General features: G+C 44.2%; 1 protein-coding gene across 1 annotated transcript; it reads left to right on the forward strand.

Annotated features, from left to right (window-relative positions):
- Positions 1-3,777: 3,777 nt before the first annotated feature.
- On the forward strand, positions 3,778-4,834 carry LOC143364863 (putative G-protein coupled receptor B0563.6). Its single transcript, XM_076804961.1, has 2 exons — positions 3,778-4,019; positions 4,118-4,834. Exons 1-2 carry the CDS (start codon positions 3,807-3,809, stop codon positions 4,370-4,372), a joined length of 468 nt encoding a protein of 155 aa, XP_076661076.1. The 5' UTR covers positions 3,778-3,806; the 3' UTR covers positions 4,373-4,834.
- Positions 4,835-21,670: the final 16,836 nt, after the last annotated feature.

Below are 21,670 nucleotides of genomic sequence, written 5' to 3' on the forward strand. Positions count from 1 at the left end.
AGCATTTCAAAGCCAAGATTTCGAAATGAAGAACCCTTATGTTATTATCATCAAAAATTTAAAGAAAATTCCTTTAAATGTAAAAAACCCTGTTCTTGGAGTGGAAAGGATAAAAGAGATCGATCAAATGAAAGGTTAGAGGAAAACTAAGAAAGCTGTCTGGAGTACAGACGATCCATGATAGCTCAAATGTTAATTATCGTCTGACGATTGCCGACAAGACGTCAGGTATGAGATATTTAATTGATACTGGTTCTGATATTTCGTTGTTACCAAGGAAAATGTTAAAAGGAAAGTTGACAGAAACAAATCTTATACTTTTTGCTGCAAATGGTTCTGAGATTAAAACATATGGTCAAAAATTAATTACCGTAAATTTGGGATTACGCAGAAATTTTACTTGGGAATTCATTGTAGCTGATGCCGTAATGCCGATTATAGGATCAGATTTTATAGGTCATTACGATCTATTAGTAGATTTAAATGGCAAAAGGGTTTTAGATAAAGAGACGAAATTACAATCATTTGGAATCTTGAAGCGAGTACATACAATTTCAATTTCAACAATAAATAATTCCTTTAAATATAATAAATTATTACAAGAATATATTGATATTACTAAACCGGTTAGGAAAGAGATTGTTAAAAAAAATGTTTATCATTATATTGTAACAAAAGGTCAACCGATAGCGGAAAAAGCTAGACGTTTGACACCTGAAAAATTTAAAATTGCCAAAGCAGAATTCGAAGAAATGATTCGGAAAGGAGTGTGTAGGCCATCATCCAGTCAATGGGCAAGTCCTTTACACATGGTTCCGAAGAAAAATGGGGAATGGCGACCGTGTGGAGATTATCGAAGATTAAATTCAATAACAATTCCGGATCGCTATCCTGTACCTCATATACAAGATTTTTCTTTTAAATTAGCAGGTGCAACAATTTTTTCAACCTTAGATCTTATTAAAGCCTATAATCAGATACCCATGGCACCCGAAGACATTCCCAAAACAGCAGTTATCACACCATTTGGATTATTTGAATTTTTAGCAATGCCATTTGGATTAAGAAATGCAGCACAAACATTTCAAAGATATTTAGACAATGTATTAAGAGGTTTGAATTTTTGTCATGGTTATATTGATGATATAATTATTGCGTCAAAAAACGAAGAAGAACATAAACAACATTTAAAGATAGTTTTTGAACGATTACGAAAATTCAAATTGTCAATAAATGTGAATAAATCGAGCTTTGGTGTTAAAGAAGTTAAATATTTAGGATATTTAATTAATACAGAAGGTATGAGACCTACCGAGGAAAAAGTTCAAGCATTAAAAGATTTTCCAATTCCAAAAAATAGGACAGAATTACGAAGATTTTTAGGAATAGTAAACTTTTATCGTCGTTTTATTCCTATGGCAGCAAAAATTCAAGCTCCTTTACATTCGTTACTTATTGGTGCAAAAAAGAAGGATAAAAGGTTAATTGAATGGACAGAAGAACAAAAAGTTGCTTTTAATAAAACGAAAGAACAATTAATCAATGCTATATTATTGGTACATCCAGTAGCAAACGCACGTTTAGCGCTAACTACAGATGCATCGGATACAGCAATGGGAGCTGTTTTAGAACAATACGTTGGTAAAAGCTGGCAACCATTAGCATTCTATTCAAAAAAATTTACGGAAACTCAACAAAAATACAGTACTTATGATCGAGAGCTTTTGGCGATATATTCTGCAATTAAATTTTTCCGATTTATGGTAGAAGGACGAGATTTAGTTGTGAAAACGGATCATAAACCATTGGTTTTTGCATTTAAACAGAAATCAGTTAAAGCTTCTCCTCGACAACTTCGACATTTAGATTTTATAGGTCAATTCACTACTGAATTAAGTTATGTTAAAGGGGACGAAAATGTAATTGCAGATGCCTTCTCAAGAGTTGAAGCAATTGAAATGCCTATTGTTGTAACCACAGAAGAATTAGCGGAAGCACAACAGGCAGATGAAGAATTAAAAAAGATAATTTCAGAAGGAAATTCGGCATTACAATTACAAAAATTGAGAGTTGGTAATACAAATCTTGTATTATATTGCAACATTTTAGAAGATAATATTCGACCTTATGTTCCGAAAATTCTAAGAATACGAATTTTAAAAATTGTACATAATTTATCACATCCTGGTAGTAGAGCTATGAAAAAGACATTGTCTCAAAGATTTGTCTGGCCGAATATGGCAAAAGATGCTGCAGAATGGGTGAGAACTTGTTTACCTTGTCAAAAGAGTAAAATCCATCGTCATCAGAAAAATTTGCCAGAACATATACCAGTACCTAAAGAAAGATTTAATCATGTACATATAGATCTTATTGGGCCACTTCCGACTGTTAACGGATATCGTTATTGTTTAACTATGATTGATAGATTTTCACGTTGGCCTGAAGCAATACCAATTAAGGAAATTTCAGCAGATACAATAACGAATACATTTTTCAATACATGGATTTCAAGATTTGGTACACCGTTATCTGTAACCACAGATAGAGGAAGTCAATTTGAATCACAAATTTTCAATGCACTATCAAAGATGGTTGGATTCAAGAAGATAAGAACAACTTCTTACCATCCTGCTTCAAATGGGATTGTAGAAAGATGGCATCGGTCACTGAAAACAGCGATTTATTGTCATGAAAAAGAAGATTGGACGAAGATTATACCGATTGTTCTTTTAGGATTAAGAACAGTATATAAAGAAAATTTAGGCTCATCAGCTGCAGAGATGTTATATGGACAAACTTTAAGATTACCCGGCGAATTCTTTTTGGAAGAAGAGATTCCGGTTGATCAAAGAATTTTTTTACAAGAATTGAGAGAACGCATGAAATTACTCAAGCCACATCAGACGATACATAATATTAAAAAAAAGGTATTTATACATAAGAATTTAAATTGTTGTACACATGTGTTTTTGAGAATAGATGCAGTCAAACCACCTTTAACACCACCGTACGAGGGTCCATTCGAGGTAATTGCAAGACCATCAGAGAAGGTTTTCACAATTAAAATTAATGGACAGTCGATCAATGTCAGTACTGAAAGATTGAAACCTGCCTACTTTGAAAATTCAGAACAAGATGAAAATTTAGAAGAAATTGCGGATACTTCTCCATTTTCCAATAAAGGACAACTTAAAACTTATCCTGGACCAAAAGAAAAAAAGAAAACAAGATTTGTAGAGTTCAATATTTAGAAAATATTGTCAAAACTCGGAGGGGAGTAATGTGGCGGTTGTAGATAATGTAGATTTCTGTATCGATTAATTTGTTTATATATAGTTGTTAACATTTATTTTGTTTTTGGTTTCCCTACCAACAAAAATTATTCACATAACAAATTGCTTCAGATTAAAGTAAATACTGAAAGAGACAACACGTCTTTTATTTGGAGAAATATATTACACTCCTACAGTAGTGTTTCGGCCGGGCGACACTGGACGGCGCGCGTGTACCGGCACTGTTTCGGCGGGCTCGCACTAGGTGGCGCACGCGCGGTTCGGTTCACTTCACTCCGCGGCACACTTAACCTCACAAATTCCCACGTGGGCGTAATCCCATTCGAACTGTTGTATAGAAAAGAGAATTGCGAAACGTTCTTGTTAAATCCCTCGAAACTACCGCTAGAAGATTATCTAGAAGGCATATCTAATACCTAAAACCGGTCTCTTCAGATATACAAGGTGGCGCTGGAGGTGATCTTCAAAGTGGTCCCGACGATCCTGCTGGCGAACTTCAACCTTCGCATAATGATAGCCTACAAACGATCCTGCCAACGTCGCAGGAGGACGACGCTCTCGAGAACCGCCAGCAACGACAGAGACGCGAGAATATTCGCGGAGGAACGAAGGTTGATGCTTCTGTTGGGCAGCACCAGCATCCTGTTCCTCCTCTGCGTCAGCCCGATGGTCATTCTGAACGTGACGTTGCGGGAGAGCATTCTCAGCCACTATCCTTACCAGGTCGGTCACCGCGTTTAATAGACTTTGCGTTCGCTTTGACGAGGAACCGGTGTTCCGACCAAAGTTTCACTCGAACCGTTCTGCCCTCGCTTTTCCAGGCGTTCCGGGCGTTTGCGAACATGATGGAGGTGATCAATTACTCGATGACGTTCTACATCTACTGTCTGTTCTCGGAGGACTTCCGGAACACCTTGCTCCGAGCGTTGCAGTGGCCCTGGGGACACAACCGCCGGAACGGACGGCGTCTACCGATGGAACGTTCTCCCCAGCCGAGGCCCACGATCAGAACCACAAACTCGTCGACGACCATCACCGTTGCCGCTACCAGCCATCTCGACAGAGCCAACGTTTAGGCGATGTAGCGGTACGCGATTCGCATCGCAAGATGTTAGAGTTGACCGCCTGCAGATGTTAGGGTCTAAGGTAATGAAACCTACCCTGACTTTTGCAGGATGGCAGAAATTATTTTATTTCCGAATGACTTTACGGGTGTAGAAAATTAAACTACCCCATCATAAACGTTGCCAGCCGAGTACCGCTGGGCCTGTCCGACCGTGCGGCACGCGCGGTCCCGACAGGACCTTTTTTTCCAAACATTTGGCGACCACCTTTGCCAGTGACCATAAATTTCGCGGACCAAAACGATTTGCGTGGGCGGCGACGAGACGTTTCGCTCGCGTTCGACGGCACTGTCTAATATGAATTGTAATCCGTAACGTCCCCTGGGCGATCCCCACGGAGCCTCTCGAACGCGAACTCGAAACTTGCTTAAGAATTTCGAAAATGAACGCATCGACCTGTTTTTAACCGCTCGATTTTTATATCGACGTGCACGCTGGACTTTGTTTGAAATCTTTATTATCGACCAACCGGTTGAACTCCCCGAGTTTAAGTTTACGACCGTGTTCAGCGCACCGTAATTTATCGAGCGTGCGTACCATTGTCTTCCGGGAAGTTACACCACTACTTTTCAAGCCTAGATAGAACTCTTTAGCGCCGTTCGTTTTCACGTGGTATTTCTTTGTGCGTAAAAACAAGGCTGAAGGGTGCATCGACCCCTGCTGAATTTTTCATAACCACTTACACAAGTCTAGAGTTGAATAATTTAGCGAGTACGTACGCAATTACGTTCGGGGAAACTCTCCCCTATGTTTCGAACCTGCATGAAACGTTCTGCCGTTTCCAGTCGTCGCGCGATACCTTTCGAGAATGACTAGCCTCGAACGTAATTCCGACTGAGTTCCTCGATTTAATTCCATTTCCGAATTTGCGTTCCAAACGGGAACGTCCTGTGTCGCCCAATGGACGTCAGAGATTGGCGGAAGAGCGTTTAACAATTTGTCGGACAGTGCAATCGAATAATCGCGCGCGGGGCGCAAGCAAACGCGACTGCCGACGTGTGTGCGCGCGAAAAACTTGCTACACACGGCTAATTTAAGTTATCATTATTCGTGTATAGATGTATTAAATTCATGTAATGAATAATTCATGTAATGAATGTAGGATCTCGGGAAAAACGAGGGCACCGCCGCCGGGAATCGAACCCGCGACCTCACTGGTGGTAGCCGATCGACTAACGCGCTCACCCACGGAACCCTCCCGTTCTTCCCGATCTCCTACATACTTTTGGTCTGGGGGTCCTGATCCCACATGAATGTAGAGAAACTGACTGAATGAAAGGTATTTATTCCCCGAAACCCTCGAACTCTTCTGCTCTTTCGATTCGAACGCCCTTCCCGGGTCAAAAAAGACATAACTCGATAATGAATTCCGAACCGCCGCCGCGCCGCAAACAGCCCGCAGACTGTCCACATATACTGCACAATGTGCAGTGCACATACATCGTACGCGGATTGTGTGCAGACTGTGTGTGTGTGTGTGAGTGGGCTGTCTGTCAGTGTGGACAAGCCTGCACGCAGACTCGAAACTTCGAAATTCCCGATGTACTCTCGACCGGTAACTACAGCCTTTCGCACGGAACGATTTGATTTTTCGAATTTGACAGCAGGTGCTGATAAATTGTGCTCCGATCAGGACAATTGAAAATTCTAGAATTTTAGAAATCAATTTATTGTAGATAGCCCTTCGTTTTTAGCAGTGGAAGGTGCTGACAAATTGTGCTCCGATCGGGACAATTAAAAATTCTAGAATTTTAGAAATCAAGTTCTCGCAGATAGCCCTCTGGTTTTGACAGCAGGTGCTGATAAATTGTGCTCCGATCGGGACAATTGAAAATTCTAGAATTTTAGAAATCAATTTCTTGAAGATAGTCCTTTGTTCTTGGCAGTGGAAGGTGCTGCTAAATTGTGCTCCGACAATTGAAAATTCTAGAATTTCAAAATTTATTTTAGAAACCGTAGCAAGTCCAATTTTCTTGGTCATCACTTTGGATCCTCGGCGGCGAGAAGCATGGACGACCTTGGTGCCGGTGGACGAATTGTGCAGCTGCGAATGACGCTCCCGGAGGATCAGTATCGGGGATGACCAATGACTGCAACAGGTCCCGAGTTACCAGGCTCGAATTCATGGTCGAATTAGGGACGCTCGCATTGGCGGAGCCGTTGCAGGTATACCGACGACCGCTGAACAATGGAAGCAGGAGAATGCTCTTCTCGTGCTCGCCGGTACAATTACAGGTACTTACGGACACGAAAAAAGTGGGTGACGTGTGATGACACCGGTTGGTCGCGGTAGAGCCATCTGGTTACGGTGCGTTAATTGCGTCAGGTGACTTCCTTACCGGTATCTACGGCGCAGCGCTGCTAAATAAGGAAAAATTGCAGTGTCAGGGAATATGCAACGAGCAACGGGGCAGGAGGGGACGCGGGAGGGATAAAAGAGGGACGCAGGACGCGGGTGCATCCTATCGAAATTTTTGGACTGCGTGGCGCTGGTGGCGGTAGACAGGGTCATCCATGGTGGGGGTGGTCGGTGTTTGGGTGGGCGTTGCTGGGTCGATACAGGGTGGCTTCGCCGTCGGTCGCACCCCAGTGTCGTCCGACCGGGGAAATCGAGGGGAATACAATTACCCTCTCTCTGTGGTCGCCGGACTGGTCACGTGACGTTGCGACGCGTGCAGGACAGGGACGAGACGAGTCACGTGACCGGGCCGTGGCGGAGATGTGGGGACGCTCGCCGTCGGGGAACGGGGGTATGGCGTCGTAGAAGGGGAAAGCTACAGTGGGAGAAAAAGTCTTGATCCGGCGAAACTGGACTCGCACCGCAAGGACAGCACCGTGGGGCCGAACGAGCCAACCGTGTTTGCTCTATCTCTTGCTACCCATCCTTCCCGATATGACCTTTACCCTGCAGCACACGGCGTGCATTCTCTTCTGGCATCGACGTCGAACGGTGGACTCCCATCTAGACATTGCGACTGCTTGCAACCAGTTGATCGAAAGTGCCTTCACCCATCGCCGCTGTTTCTTCACCGTGAAACACTTTATTTGCCTATCCAGCCTATCCATAGAAGCTTGATAACGATCACTTTATTACGAAATTATTACATCGCTGGGGGTGCATTACAATTCTGGTGCAGAATTGTAGTATACGGTTTATAATGTTTGTTTATTAAAAATATGAAAAAGGGTATTGAATAGATAACTACGATGTCGGAAACTCTCGCACAACGCGTACGCTCTTCGCTCTCCGCAGTGAACGATAAGTCTGTCCGTTCTCCCCAAAAATGTCCTGTTATAGTTGTCGTTCACGCACCCGCAATCATCCCCAAACCCTGTGTGTGTCCCTCGAAAATCCCAGCCTACCCTCGGGCCTGGTTTTCGTCAGGGACACTTTCTCTTTTATGGCCCTTATCCCTTGGGCCTGGTCTTCGTCAGGTCTCGATGTTCTATGGCCCTCTTCCTGCCATTGGAGGCCCAACGACATTCTGCCTAAATTTATGATACCACAGAATTTAAATTGCTGTCGCTGAAGAAGGGTCTATTAAAAAATTCATATCCGTGAACGATGAAGTTCCAAAAATTATGAAGTAATCGCTGGTAATCAAACCGTACCAGCTATTAAAAAGACTTGTTCGCTACTGCGTCTCGGCTGTGTCCCTTAATCAAGAAGAAAGCCCTAAGAAGAAGCGTTTCGAAGTTTCAAAGATCCGTCTCCCGAGGTCGATTGTCCTATCCTCTCGAGGTCAGTGGAAAGGCGGGGTTTCCGGTGGCACAGGGTTTCGAGGACCGCGTCCGTGAAGAACGCGGCGACGTAATTCTCATCGAGGATCCCAGGACGAAGGGACGCGTCCTTCCTGGACCATGATAAACGAATTTCCCGGTTGTTTGCTTGGCACCGAGCGCGCTCGCACACTGCCGGGCAACCGGATTATCTGTTTCGCGGTTCGTCGTCAAAAGTTAACGGGGGTCCTACGTGTATTCGATCCGAATGCGGTGTTTCTCGGGAGCTCTTCCATTCTCACCTGCGCGGCAAGGTAGGGGTCGAATCGACCACGAAATTCGACACTGAATTCAGCACGGAATCGAATTGTACATATTACGACGATTGAAACGCGCGCCGAAAGAGCTTAGGCTTAAGTACGCGTTACGCACGGTTGCGTGGCAATAAATACTTTTATTTTTTGGAAATAAAATCGGCAGCGATAGTTCTTTCATGCCCTCGAACCGTCTCCCTAAACATGCGACGCACGTACCCTCCTTTACGAAATATTCAAACCATATAGAAGGTGCTAGTTTTAAACATTTAGCAGTTCAGCGAATCCAAACAAGTTAGTAAAAATTGTTTACAATCCTGCTACGGCGATTCCCAGCAGAGACCTCGCAACCAGGTAAGTCCAGGTTTGGAGAGTTGCTTGATTCATATTTGAAACGATCAATATGCAGAAACATGCAGGTCTTCAACTAGTGCAGTTTTACTGAAAAGCAGGCTTGACTGAAAAGCAGCGTTTCCACGAATTATTTCGTGCCCCGTTTTCCTCGAACTCGGCGCAGCAAGGAATTCCAGACACGCCGCACAGAATTTCGACGGAGAATCTTCTAGCTCGTTGTAACTTTATCACACGCGTCTGCCGTAGTTTCCGCGAGACTTTCGGCAAGATACGCGTCGAGAGACAGCGAAGACGCTAATTCGTGGATCTCGCGGAAACGTCAGTCGCAGGATGATCGCAGCCTGGGAAGTTTCGTCGTCCTCGGGAAACTAGGGGGCCGTCGTCGACACGGTGGCTAAGTGGTTCCTAATTCTGTCGCCGCGGTGTTCGGCGGAAAGTTTTATCGGTTTGCCGTCGCGTTTTCGGCATCAGGGAAAGTTGTTCGGTTGCAGGCCCATCGCCGGACTGATGCGTCCGCTCTTGTCTCCCAGCTTCTTCCTTTCTGCTTTTCGCCGAGCCCCCACGGTTCGAAAGTGAGCCGGCTAAGTCAAATTGTTTCTGTCCGGTAACGGACAGAAATGCATGTCCTCGCAACTGACTATGCGCGCTTTCGAAAATACGCGTTGCGGCGAACGGAACGGCACGCGCATATTCGCCCTTCCACCTCGCGCCGGGAAGATCTGTATCTCAAAGATATCGGGTTCATCGGATGCTAAGAATATCAAACGAAAGACGATATTGCGGCGTTTCAAATGATTTCATTTTACACGGCGTTAGAGTACCGTCATCTTCGACTCGCTTCCTCAGAATTTTCGTCCGTAGGCTGCGGATCCTTGTGCAAAAGAAAAAATTTGTGAATCGATTGTAGGAAAGAGAAGATACACTAACGAGCAAAACTGAGTCTACACTATTTGAAGCAACATAACTTCCGTTTACGAGTTATAAACGATTAAAAGTGGAAAAATGGCCGTTTTTCACGATTTTCGACTCAAAATCGCACTTTTAATCGTTTATAACTCGAAATTTTCAGCATGGATACAATTTATTCGAGCGAATCGAATACATTCTTTAAATTTTCAATACAGGCTCAGATAAAAAAGCTGAAAAAACCAACTTTTACTATTTCTTTTGCGATTCCGACCAATTCGAATTTTTTACACCTCGTCTAATAAACTAATCCTTCTAACTTCTCAATAAAATTCAAGTCATTTGATCTAATTTTTAAAAGGTTATGTTGCTTCAAATAGTGTAGACTCAGTGTTGCTCGTTAGTGTAAATACTTCTATAGACAGTACTTCTCAATAGTTCTTCTAATGAAAATTTTAATGAGTCGAGAATAATGTGAGAATTTTCTGGCAAATCGAAGTTTCGTAATTCGGAATTTCCCAGGCAAATCGAGCAAGCCGCGCGCCCAATATCCCCGTCCCAATTAGTCGGGCGTGTTCCCAAGACCGCGAGCACTCGCGCGAGCCGAAAAAATCGACTCTGCAAGCTATAAAAATGGCGAAACCTATCGAGAACGAGGAAAGCGAACACCGAAGCGACCGCGATCGAGAGCCGCCGCCGCGACAGCGTGCAATTACTGCCTCTCGCCATTAATACTCGGGGGAATCGCGTCAGGTTGAAATGTTGTCCGTTGTCGTCGACGTTGGTTGCCCGAGCAACCCCGAGTTCTTCGTCAACACCGTTCAAAAGCCGTGCGGAAAAGAATCCGTCGAAACCGCGAACGCGGAAAATTGGACGGTCCTAAATACCCCGGGAGCTTCGCGTTAAGACCGTCTCGAGCAAGAGGTTTTCTTTTATTCATGACTGGAGAGCGGCGTCGGGCAGGACCGATTCCGGGGGCTCGTTTTAAATCTATCGATCCGAATCGAGCGCTCGAACCCAACGATTCGTCGCGCTCTCGTTTAATATGCGATTCCGGCTGAGCAAAAGTATTTTTATTTCTAGGTACTCGCGGTTGCTTTCCGCTTGATCTCCGGTGCCAGCTAGCAAGACCAATTCGATACAGAAAACGACCATGTTCCGGGGATAGAATTTCGAAAACTGATCCTCTGGATATTTTCACAATTTTTTTTTTAACCCTGGATGATAAACAGCAAACCTCTCAATACCAAATATAACTTTCGAATTTGACTTTACGAAAGGTAGAATATTTTCTGTATCGGTGGACTGTAGGTTTTTACGCAAAATAAAAATTGTCTGCCTCGATTTTTCATTATTTTGACACATTCGCGACCGGCACGTTTTTCCCTTTCTAATACCGAGTACCGGCGAAAATAATGAAATTCTGAAAGCAAGGATAAAAATGATAAAATTTGTTTTGAAATATCAATGTTGCGATTGTGCGTTGTTTAAAAGAAAACGTCAGATGCACGCCAGCGGCAATCAGGAATAGAATTTAAAATGAAAAGGTCGACAGTAATGTGTCCCCGTTCTTGAATTCATTAAATCTTTGCACGGTTTGAAACTGTAGTTACTCAATTTTATTATATATGTGCGAAATTCATCCTTTGTAGAAGCATTCGCAGGATGGCGATAAATTCGATTGTAAGTGTCGGGTTCTTTTCTGAATTTTTCTGAGCTGCTGCTGGATTTGAAAGCAACGCCGGGAGACCGCAATTCGACAAGGGCCGGTGACAAAGGCGAGCGAAGTCGCCTCGTCAAAATGATTTTCATAATTCAATACGGACCCGTGACGACGTGCACGGGTAACGTTATTCCGAGTGACGGCGACGGCGACGGGAACGACGCCGTTCTTCTGTTCTTCAGCCTTCGACGAATAGGAGCGCGTCTCCGGTCTGACTGAACGCCGACCTATTCTACTTCCTCGCGGCGATTCGAACGCCGACAGCCCCTCCGACGTTTTCTTTTCACGGGAACGCGCTGGTTCTGTGTTCCGTGTCGCATGTTGCATGTATGCACGCGCGCGACTTTCAGTTTTACTCGACGCTTTACCCGTTTTGTCCCTATTGCGATCCGCGTCGCCGCCCACGCAAACGTGGCCCACGCTTTTCTTTTTTCCAGAGTGTCCTTAACCCTTACACCGGCACACCGTTTGCGTCAGTTCAGCGGATCTTATTGTTTGCCACTTGCGTCGGAGTTTTTATTTAGAGCGTCTCGGGTCACGCGTGACGCTCGCCAGCGATCACGCTCACGCGTTCACTACCGATTGTGTTGCATCTTTATGCGAATATTTCGCAATTGTTTTAATTTAAGACACCGTGTTCAACCGTGAGAACGTATTATTCTGTTTTTGTCGCGGATAGAATTGCGGATAGAACGCAAAATTTGCACGGGCGACTGTGCGCTCATTTGGTATACGGGAAGCGTCCGACGCCGCCCGACAATGGCCACCCTCGGCAAGAAAGGGTGAAAAGCGAGGTTGCTCGATTGCCAGCGTGTTAACGCGAACGAATTCGCTCGCATTAGAATTCGAAAAGCCGAACAGCGAAACTCCATCGAGCGTGGACCGTAGGGGCGGCGGATTTTTCAGGGGGATGCGTTTCAAGGGCGCAGGTTCAATCGTTCGGCGTTGCTGGACGCGTTCTATTTATACCTGAACTACGTTGATCGGCTCAGTGATCGCGAAATTTCGGATCGGACAACGTTCAATTGACTTGAAAAATTATTAACTATTAAATATACATGTCTATGACGATCCGGGAACGCTTCGAGGAGATCGGTACTCGCCGATTTTTAAGAAAAGCAGGCTGAATGAACTCCAGTGGCCATCTTGACCGTTTTAAGAAGCAGGTATTAAGTCAATATTTAGTCTCGGTACGAAACAGCTACTACTTGAAGAAGGAGGGATGAACCCCTTGTAACGAGTCCGTTTCCCGGCGGATCTCGTCACAACGGATTCCTCGCGGCCGGATTTGGCTCGCCGTGCCAGGGTTCTCGCAGGATAACGCGAGGGTTACGGCGGGACGCGGACGGTCGGGCACGGGTGATTAACGACGCGAGTATTCCAAACGTTCGTCACTGTCCCGGCTTCGCGTTTCGGCGGTCGGCGGTCGCGGTTCGTGCCTCAGGTTACGGCGGGGTCGGGGCCGTACGCGGCGGCGTATCCGGACCAGGGTAATTTCGGCGGGCGGAGAGCCCGTGCCCCAGGACGGCCGGCGAGGGGCCGGCTGCGGGTGGTTCGCTCTCCGTGGGTGTGTGGGCGAAAGCGGAGGTATCGGGTTAACGGGAAAGTAAGGTACTTACCCTGGGTCCGGTCCTCGATCGCTCGGCGTTCGGGGCGGCTCTCCAGGTGGTCTGGCACGCAGCGGCGTAGATCGGTGTTCGCGGGTCGCGAATAACTCGGCACACTCGCGGTTATAAGACCCGCGGGTAAAATAGTATTCCGCGAGAATCGGCGGGCGGTTTCTCGGCGTCGGAACAGCGCGGGTCGATCGTATCCGGGCGGTCGATATCGGCGGCTGGGGAATACGGTTCGATCATGCGACTGATCGCTATGACGGCGGAAAACCCAAGAGACCGTTTTCCGGTTCGTCTCTCTCGTCTTGCCGGGCGAGGGGGTGCGGTGCGGTACGGTTCGCGGCCGGCTTTTCCGGTGTCGTCACGCATCCGGCGCGCCGGTGTCGCATCATGGCGGGCTCCGGTTCTCGCCCGTGGCAAAAGTTATTCGAAGATTTATTCGAAGCCTTCGAATAAAAGATACAGATTAAAGATGAAAAAATTATTCGAAGTTCGAATAAATCCGCTTCGAATAAAAAAAATTATCTTTATTCGTCGGATAAATTCTCGTCGGATAAAAGTATTTATCCGATACTCGTCGGATAAAGATACTTTTTTTATTCGAACCTTCGAATAACGAATAAAAATATTTTTATCTTTTATTCGTTATTCGAAATTTTTATTTAGATAAATATTTTGCCCAACTCTGCCCGGAACAGCCCGAGTATTTAGCCTAAGTGGCTCGCGAACGAATTTATTGCCCCTTAACTTGGGTCCGGTGACGACGGTTAAGGGGCACGCGCACGTGTGGCACAAGAGGGGTTGCGCTCTTGGCCTGGTCGACGCTTGAGCGGGCTGTAAGGCCCGCTTTGTTCGAATCCGAGACCTCCGGTACATTGCGGGTGGTACGCGGAGCGAGGATTTCCCGGATTGAACTTTTATGGCCACTTTCCAATGCCATCAGCTAAAAAACCCTCGAGGACCGTGCGTACGGCCACTCGAGAATTAGCATTCTTCTAGTTTTCGAAGGATGGCTAGAAATCGGAGAAGGGCATTAATTTATGGCTTTCAGCTTGAAATCATAGCATATGTTCGTTGCGAGTCGGCTCATTAATTGATCCCTGCCCGCGTAGATCGATTACTTAATTCGATCGCAACCTCGTGAAAATAGGGAAATCCTACATTTGGGGGCTCGTCCGGGATTGCGTGGGCAATTAGATCAAGTGATCGGGACGATTCGGTTACGAGGTTCAGTTAAAGTTGAAAGTGTCGTTTCGCGATTTATTCAGTTGTACGGCAGTGTGTAAGTTGGCCACTAGCCGAAGGAAGTTGTTAACAATCAGCGAGCGACATTACGTTGTAATCAGAAAATTACCGAGATGAACGGAGGTGCAGAGGGCAACTTGGGAACGTTGAACGGAAGCGAAATGAAGACTAAGGATAGGACGAACGAAAAATTGTCAGAAGAGACGATAGACTCAACGAAGGTGAAAGAGTTGCGAGAAAAATTAAGAGAGTTGCAACTAGCAGGTACAGGCAACAAGAACGAGATGCGAGTGAGACTGAAAAATTACCTGCGCGGCGGAACAGAAGAGGAGGAAGAAGAATCCGAAGACGAGGAAACAGACGACGATTCCGACGAAAACATGGAAAGTGCAATGGAAGAAGATAAAAAACATCGCACACCGAGGAGACATACCAGCTCAAGAAACGAAGTGATAAAATTCACAATTAAAGACGTCGACAATAGTATCCCATACTTCACAGGTGACGACAAATTGCCAATTAAAAAGTGGGTCAACGATTTCGAAGAACTAAGTGCGTTGCTTGAATGGAACGACTTACAAAAGTTGTTATACGGAAAAAGAATGATGAAGGGATCGGCGAAACAGTTTGTTACCTACGAAAAAGGGATAGTATCATGGCAGATTCTTAAAAAGAGGCTGTTGCGAGAATTTAAGGCGGAAATGAACGGCGCGTTAATCGATGAAGAGTTGCGTAAACGAAAAAGGCGGCCGAATGAGAGCGCGCGACAGTATGTGGGGGCCATGCAAGGAATTGCAAGCCAAGGATCCGTGGAAGAAGATGCGTTAATCGAACATATTATTAATGGCATCCAAGATCGAGAACACAACAAAACGATGCTGTATGCAGCGATGTCGCTTCACGAATTAAGGAGAAGCTTAGAACTATACGACCGAAGAAAAGAGAAAGAAAAGGACGCCGACAGCGGCAGACGCCACGGGGAAAGGAAGGAACGCGACGGAGAAGACAGGAAGATGCAACAACGACCAGCACGGTTTCAGGAGGCAAGGTTTCAAAAGAAGATGCATTGTTTCTCCTGTGGGTCAGTGGAACACGATGTAAAAAATTGCACGCATAAAGGAAAGGGGCCTACATAAATGCTTTGCGTGTAACGAGTTCGGACATTTATCAAAAGACTGCCAAACGCGTGTAAAATCGCTAAATAGTGGAGACAACGTCAGCTGTGTAAGAAGTGTAAAAAACCGGCTGAGTGCTGTTAGTATAAACAATGTTGTGTGTTACGCGCTTATAGACACGGGAAGTGAGGTAAATTTAATGCGAGAAGACACGTGTCGCAAAATCGGTAATCCTAAGTTACAGTCGACATCGCGGGTTTTTAGCGGCTTTGGAAATGCGCGAACGGTACCCGTCGGTATATTTAAAACGCAAGTGCGCGTCGGCAATAACGACTTCGACGTTGAAATGTTCACGGTGCCGAATGACGCTATGTCAACCGAGTTAATACTAGGACAAGATTTCTTAAAAGATGTGCAAGTGCAGATAAACCAAGGTGAAGTCGTGATAAAAAAAAGTGAGTCCAAGGCCCGAATCAATCGCCGATGCAGCGGAATCTGTCCTGATGGGTGGCCTGGCGAGCGTCAACTGCATCGAACAAAGTGAATTGGACATTGTTAATGGACAATTTAAGAAAGAGTTGCGGAACGTTGTAGAAAGGTATGAGCCGGCTAAAAATGTAAAAACAGCGGTCGAAACCCGAACTACGGTTGTAGACAAAAATCCAGTCCGACTGCGTCCCAGGCGTTTAGCTTTTAAGGAAAAGGAAATATTAAATCAACAAATACGCGAATGGTTGCAAGAGGGAATAATTAGAAAAAGTTGTAGCGAGTATGCTAGTCCCGTGGTTATCGTGCCGAAAAAAGACAATTCGTACCGCGTATGTATAGACTATCGCGAGTTAAATAGGCAGATAATCAAAGATAGATTTCCGATGTCTCTGATCGAGGACTGTATTGATTCTTTATCGGGCGCGCGAGTTTTCTCGGTACTTGAACTAAAGAACGGATTTTTTCATGTTCCCGTCGCCGAAGAAAGCAGAAAGTACACGTCGTTTGTAACGCCCGACGGGCAATACGAGTTCGTCAGAACCCCGTTCGGCCTATGTAACAGTCCTACCAGTTTCCTCCGATTTATCGACAATATTTTCAGCGAACTAGTTAGAAACAAAACAGTCATAACCTATATGGACGATCTGATTGTGCCGGGCACAACCGATGAGCACGCGTTTGAAAATTTGAAAATCACGTTAAATGTCGCAGAAAAAAATGGTTTACGTATAAATTGGAAAAAATGTAGATTCCTCCAGCGAGAAGTTGAATTTGTGGGTCATACTATTACGAACGGTCATGTCGGCCCGTCACCAAATAAAGTTAAAGCGGTACAGGCTTTTCCAGAGCCCACTAAGAAAAAAGACGTGCAGAGTTTCCTCGGACTTACAGGATATTTCCGAAAGTTTATAGAAAATTATGCAAAAATAGCGTATCCACTATCGGATTTACTAAAAGACGGTGTTAAATTTCGGTTCGACGTAGAGCAAAAACGGTCGTTTATCGCACTAAAAACCGCGTTATGTTGCAAACCGGTGTTACGTATTTTTCAGCCCACAGCTATGACGGAATTACACACCGATGCTAGTTCAGACGGATACGGGGCAGTTTTACTGCAAAAAGCGTGCGACGAAAAGGTGTTCCATCCCGTTCATTATATGAGCAAAAAAACTACAGATGCAGAAAGAAAGTACAGCTCGTATGAATTAGAATTGTTAGCGATAGTAAGAGCAGTGCAGAAGTTTCGGGTGTACCTATTAGGATTATATTTCGCAATAATTACTGATTGCCAAGCGGTGCAAAAGACTCTGTATAAGAAAGATTTGTGTCCGCGAGTTGCGAGGTGGGCGTTGACTCTCGAAGAGTTCCATTATAAAATCGAACACCGATCGGGTGAACGTCTGAAACACGTTGATGCGCTAAGTAGATATCCGGTGTTTATCGTGGAAGATAAGATGCACGAAATTATCCGGAAAACACAAAACGAAGATGAACGCATTCGAGCCATAAAACAGGTATTGTAAAAGGAAGCGTACGAGGACTATTTAATAGAACACGATTTATTGTTAAAGAGATACGGTGATAAAACTGTTGTAGTACTACCAACGAGTATGTTTGTAGATACTATTCGACGAGTGCATGAGAATGGACATTTTGGAGTGAAGAAAGTTGTAGAGCGAATTAAGGAAGAATTTTATATCCCGAATTTAAGCGAGCGAGTAGAAAGAGTAATTAGCTGTTGCGTACCGTGCATATTAGCCGAAAAGAAAAAAGGTAAAAAGGAAGGGATGCTCTCCCCCGTTCCCAAAGGAGACACACCATTATGCACTTATCCTATCGACCACCAAGGCCCGATGGTATCGACGGGAAAAAATTATAAGTATATATTGGTCGTAGTAGATGCTTTTGCTAAATTTGTATGGATTTACCCAACGAAGACGACAAATACAGCGGAAGTACTAAGTAGGTTGGTCGCGCAACAGAAAATTTTCGGAAATCCGAAGCGTATTATTTCTGATAAGGGAACCGCGTTTACGTCGAAAGAATTCAAAGAGTATTGTGCTTCGGAGTCCATCGAACATCTTACGACCACAACGGGTGTGCCGCGCGCGAATGGACAAGTTGAGCGCGTTAACCGTACCATTATTCCGGTGTTGACAAAACTCTCGTTAGATAACGCCGACCATTGGTACAAACACGTCGACCGGTTGCAACGATATTTAAATAGCAGTTTTCAGCGTGCGGTGGGTATGACTCCATTCGAGATACTTTTTGGTGTCAAGATGTGACAAAAAGAGGATGTGAGAATTCTTTCGCTTATCGAACAAGAAACCGTTGAGATGTTCTTGAGATGATGAGTTCTTGAGATGTTCATGTTGAAAATATTATTAAGATTCAGGAGGAAAATCGTCGCGGCCATAACCGAAAATGTAAAGAAGCGATTAAATATAAAGAAGGGGATTTAGTAGCGATCCAAAGGACGCAGTTTGGAACTGGACTAAAAATTAAACCGAAATTTTTAGGGCCGTACAAAGTTGTAAAAGTTAAACGGAATGATCGATACGAAGTCGTGCGAATTGGTGAAACTGAAGGGCCGAGAATAACGTCGACCGCGGCCGATTATATGAAGCCGTATCTGGGTACATCTTCGGGGTCCGAAGATTTGCAGGATGACCGAGTGTGGGATGTCTAGATTCCAGCGAAAAACAGGCGAAACGCGCTTCCCGCGAAGAACAGGCGAACGCGTGTTCAGAGAAAAAACGGACGACTAACGTCGAGACAAAAGACAATCGAACAACGTCGATAAAAAATGCGAAGGAGAGACGATCGACAGAGTCTCGCGTCGGTCGTCGCCGTGTACGGTTGTATCGTTGTACCCAATCTTTGTTCCATCATTTTATTTTTCATTAAATCATAGTATATGTTCGTTGCGAGTCGGCTCATTAATTGATCCCTACCCGCGTAGATCGATTACTTAATTCGATCGCAACATCGTGAAAATAGGGAAATCCTACATAAATTCGAAAATTTTTTACCTTTAGTTGCCATTTGATGAGAAATTTTTTTTTTGGTAGATCGTGAAACTGCTATAACTCGATGCGACATGGTACTAATTATACATATGTACGAGGATGGTTTGAAAAGTTTCCGACCTAACAAAGATATAAGATATTTTTTCCTCAAAATTATTTTTATTTCTCTACATAGTCTCCTTGTAAGTCTATACACTTCTCCCAGCGATGCTCCCATCTCTCCAGCCCGTCCAAATATTACTTGCCGTCTTTCTCTGCATAATAGCTATTTACAAAGGCGATGGCTTCCTCATTTGATGAAAATCGACGAAAATGACGAAAAAGAAGTCGCTTGGAGCTAGATCTGGTGAGTAAGGTGGGTGATGAAGCAGTTCAAACCGTAATTCGTGGATTTTTGCCATGGCAATCGTTGAGGTGTGAGACGGCGCATTGTCTTGGTGGAACAAGATTTTTTTTCTGCAAATTTGGCCGTTTTTCCGCAATTTCTGCCTTCAGCCTGTCAAGTAATGACGCGTAGAGTATGCTCCTGTAATGGTTTTCCCTTTTTGAAGATAATCAATAAAGATAACTCCACGACTGTCCCAGAAAACAATCGCCATCACTTTCCCAGCCGAAGGAACAGCCTTTGCCTTTTTTGGCGCCGATTCCCCCGAAGCAGTCCACTGTTTTGACTGCATTTTTGATTCGGAAGTGTAATGGTGTATCCAAGTTTCACCAACAGTAATTAGCCGGCGTAAAAACTCTGATTTATTGCGCCTAAATTGCGCCAAAAAAGCGATCGAAATGTTCATTCGAACACGTTTCTGATCCAACGTGAGCAAACGCGGCATCCAACGCGCAGACAGCTTTCTCAAGCCTAAATCTTCATTCGATATGTGACAAACACGTTCTTTGGATATATTTATGGCCTCTTCTATCTCTCTAACTTGAATTCGACGGTTGTCTAGCACCATTTGGTGAATTTTAGCGATGTTATCGTCACTGGATGCAGTGTTTGGGCGTCCCGAACGTTCATCGTCACACAAGCTGGTACGGCCACGTTTGACAAAGTTTCAGCTTTAATTTAAAAAAAATTTCATCGCTCTACCTCATTCCTATCGAAAGTTCTTTGATTTTGAATCCGATTTCGCCCAAATTGCCCACTGTGCGTCGCACAATGGTGCCAAGGCGGCAAAAAATCCATTTTATAAATTTTCGATTTTTATAAAAAAAGGAATAATTTTTTTATAGCCTAATAGTGCGTGCATGATGTGCCAAAGTCAGATTTTTGAAAAAAAAATTTTTTACGGAGATATACGCATGGTAAATAACCATTTTTTCGCTCCTGGGAATTCATCAGTTTTCAGTGCGACATTTATGTAATTATTCCGCCTATAATTGAATACTTAGGGGTCCACAAATCATATGGGTTATTGCAAATGGCTTCAACTATTGTAACCGTTCTTTCCTTCCTATCCTTTCTATTCGCATACGCTGTTACCCGTATCTCTACTTCGCGTCTCGAGACTATCCCTTACCGTCTCGCAGGGCCGGTTACTACCCTAATTTCTCGAAGCTTGCACGTTCGCGAGCTGGAATGGATTCGTGCCTCCAGGCACTGGAAAGCGGCGAGGTATGGACGAGTTAAATGAGATATTCGAAGCCCAGATAAAGTAACAAAAGGTGATATATTCTCATAGGAAGGATATATTCTTGATATTTTTATAAAATAATCCAATCTGGCCAGTTTTAGTGTTCGGTAAACCTAGTTTTAATGATTCTCGGTTTACGTTACGTATCGCGATGCACATTCTGGAGAATTCTTCCACGTCTGCGTATCATTGACACGAGGCACTCGACGTATGTGTTCACGACGAATAAGTTTTCAAAGCGCGACGGTATCAACGGCGACTGGAAGATCCGATAAGAGGCTCCGTAAAAGTCTCGCGGCCGCTTATCAGCGATCGTAAACAGTTTTTTTACGGTGCCACCGTGGATGGTGTAGAATCGTTGAAATCGATCCCCATGCGCTGCCATTTCGGGTCAAGGAAAGAGCGGTGCCCGGGCGTGCTCCAGTTCTAACTTGGAGAACGCGTCGGTCGCACATGCAACTGAAATCAGGCACAAAATTTCACGAAATTTCTTTTTTTATTAATATACCTTAACACTAAACCTACCACCGCCGGTCGAAATGACCGGTTCCAGAGTTTTTATCTTACAAATTACTGAAATTATAAGTATACATTTCGTGGGAAACGATTAAACAAGTATATTTAGTAGAGCATGTATTGCAATACATAAAGATACCTAAAGCCAAATAAATTCAATCTCGTCATTTTTATAACAAATATGCACTAAAAATGTCTATTTCACATTACTTTATAAAAATAACATGAACGTATCTATCAAAATTTGTAGCCATTTTTAAAATAATATGTACCCAAAGAAATTAATTTGTTAAATATTTACAATCTCAACGTTCGTAAATTGAAAATATTAGATTCCGTCAGTTTGACAGGTCCCGAAAAGTCTAGTGTTAATATTGTTATTTTATCATATTACGTTCTCAAATTGCTTCCCCCGCGGTGGGGCAAGTTGGTACGTTTTGGGTCCATGGAGTAAACTAACTATAACTTGAACGTATTTTCTCGAGGCATACTTTTTTGTTACGTGATTACAGAAATAATGGGCTCCAAAACCAGCAAGAAGTCCGTTGATATTACCGTGCCGGAGAATCAACAAGGGCCCGAAAGAATGGCC

This window comes from Halictus rubicundus, unplaced genomic scaffold, assembly GCF_050948215.1.
Source record: "Halictus rubicundus isolate RS-2024b unplaced genomic scaffold, iyHalRubi1_principal scaffold1074, whole genome shotgun sequence".
Classification (NCBI taxonomy): domain Eukaryota; kingdom Metazoa; phylum Arthropoda; class Insecta; order Hymenoptera; family Halictidae; genus Halictus; species Halictus rubicundus.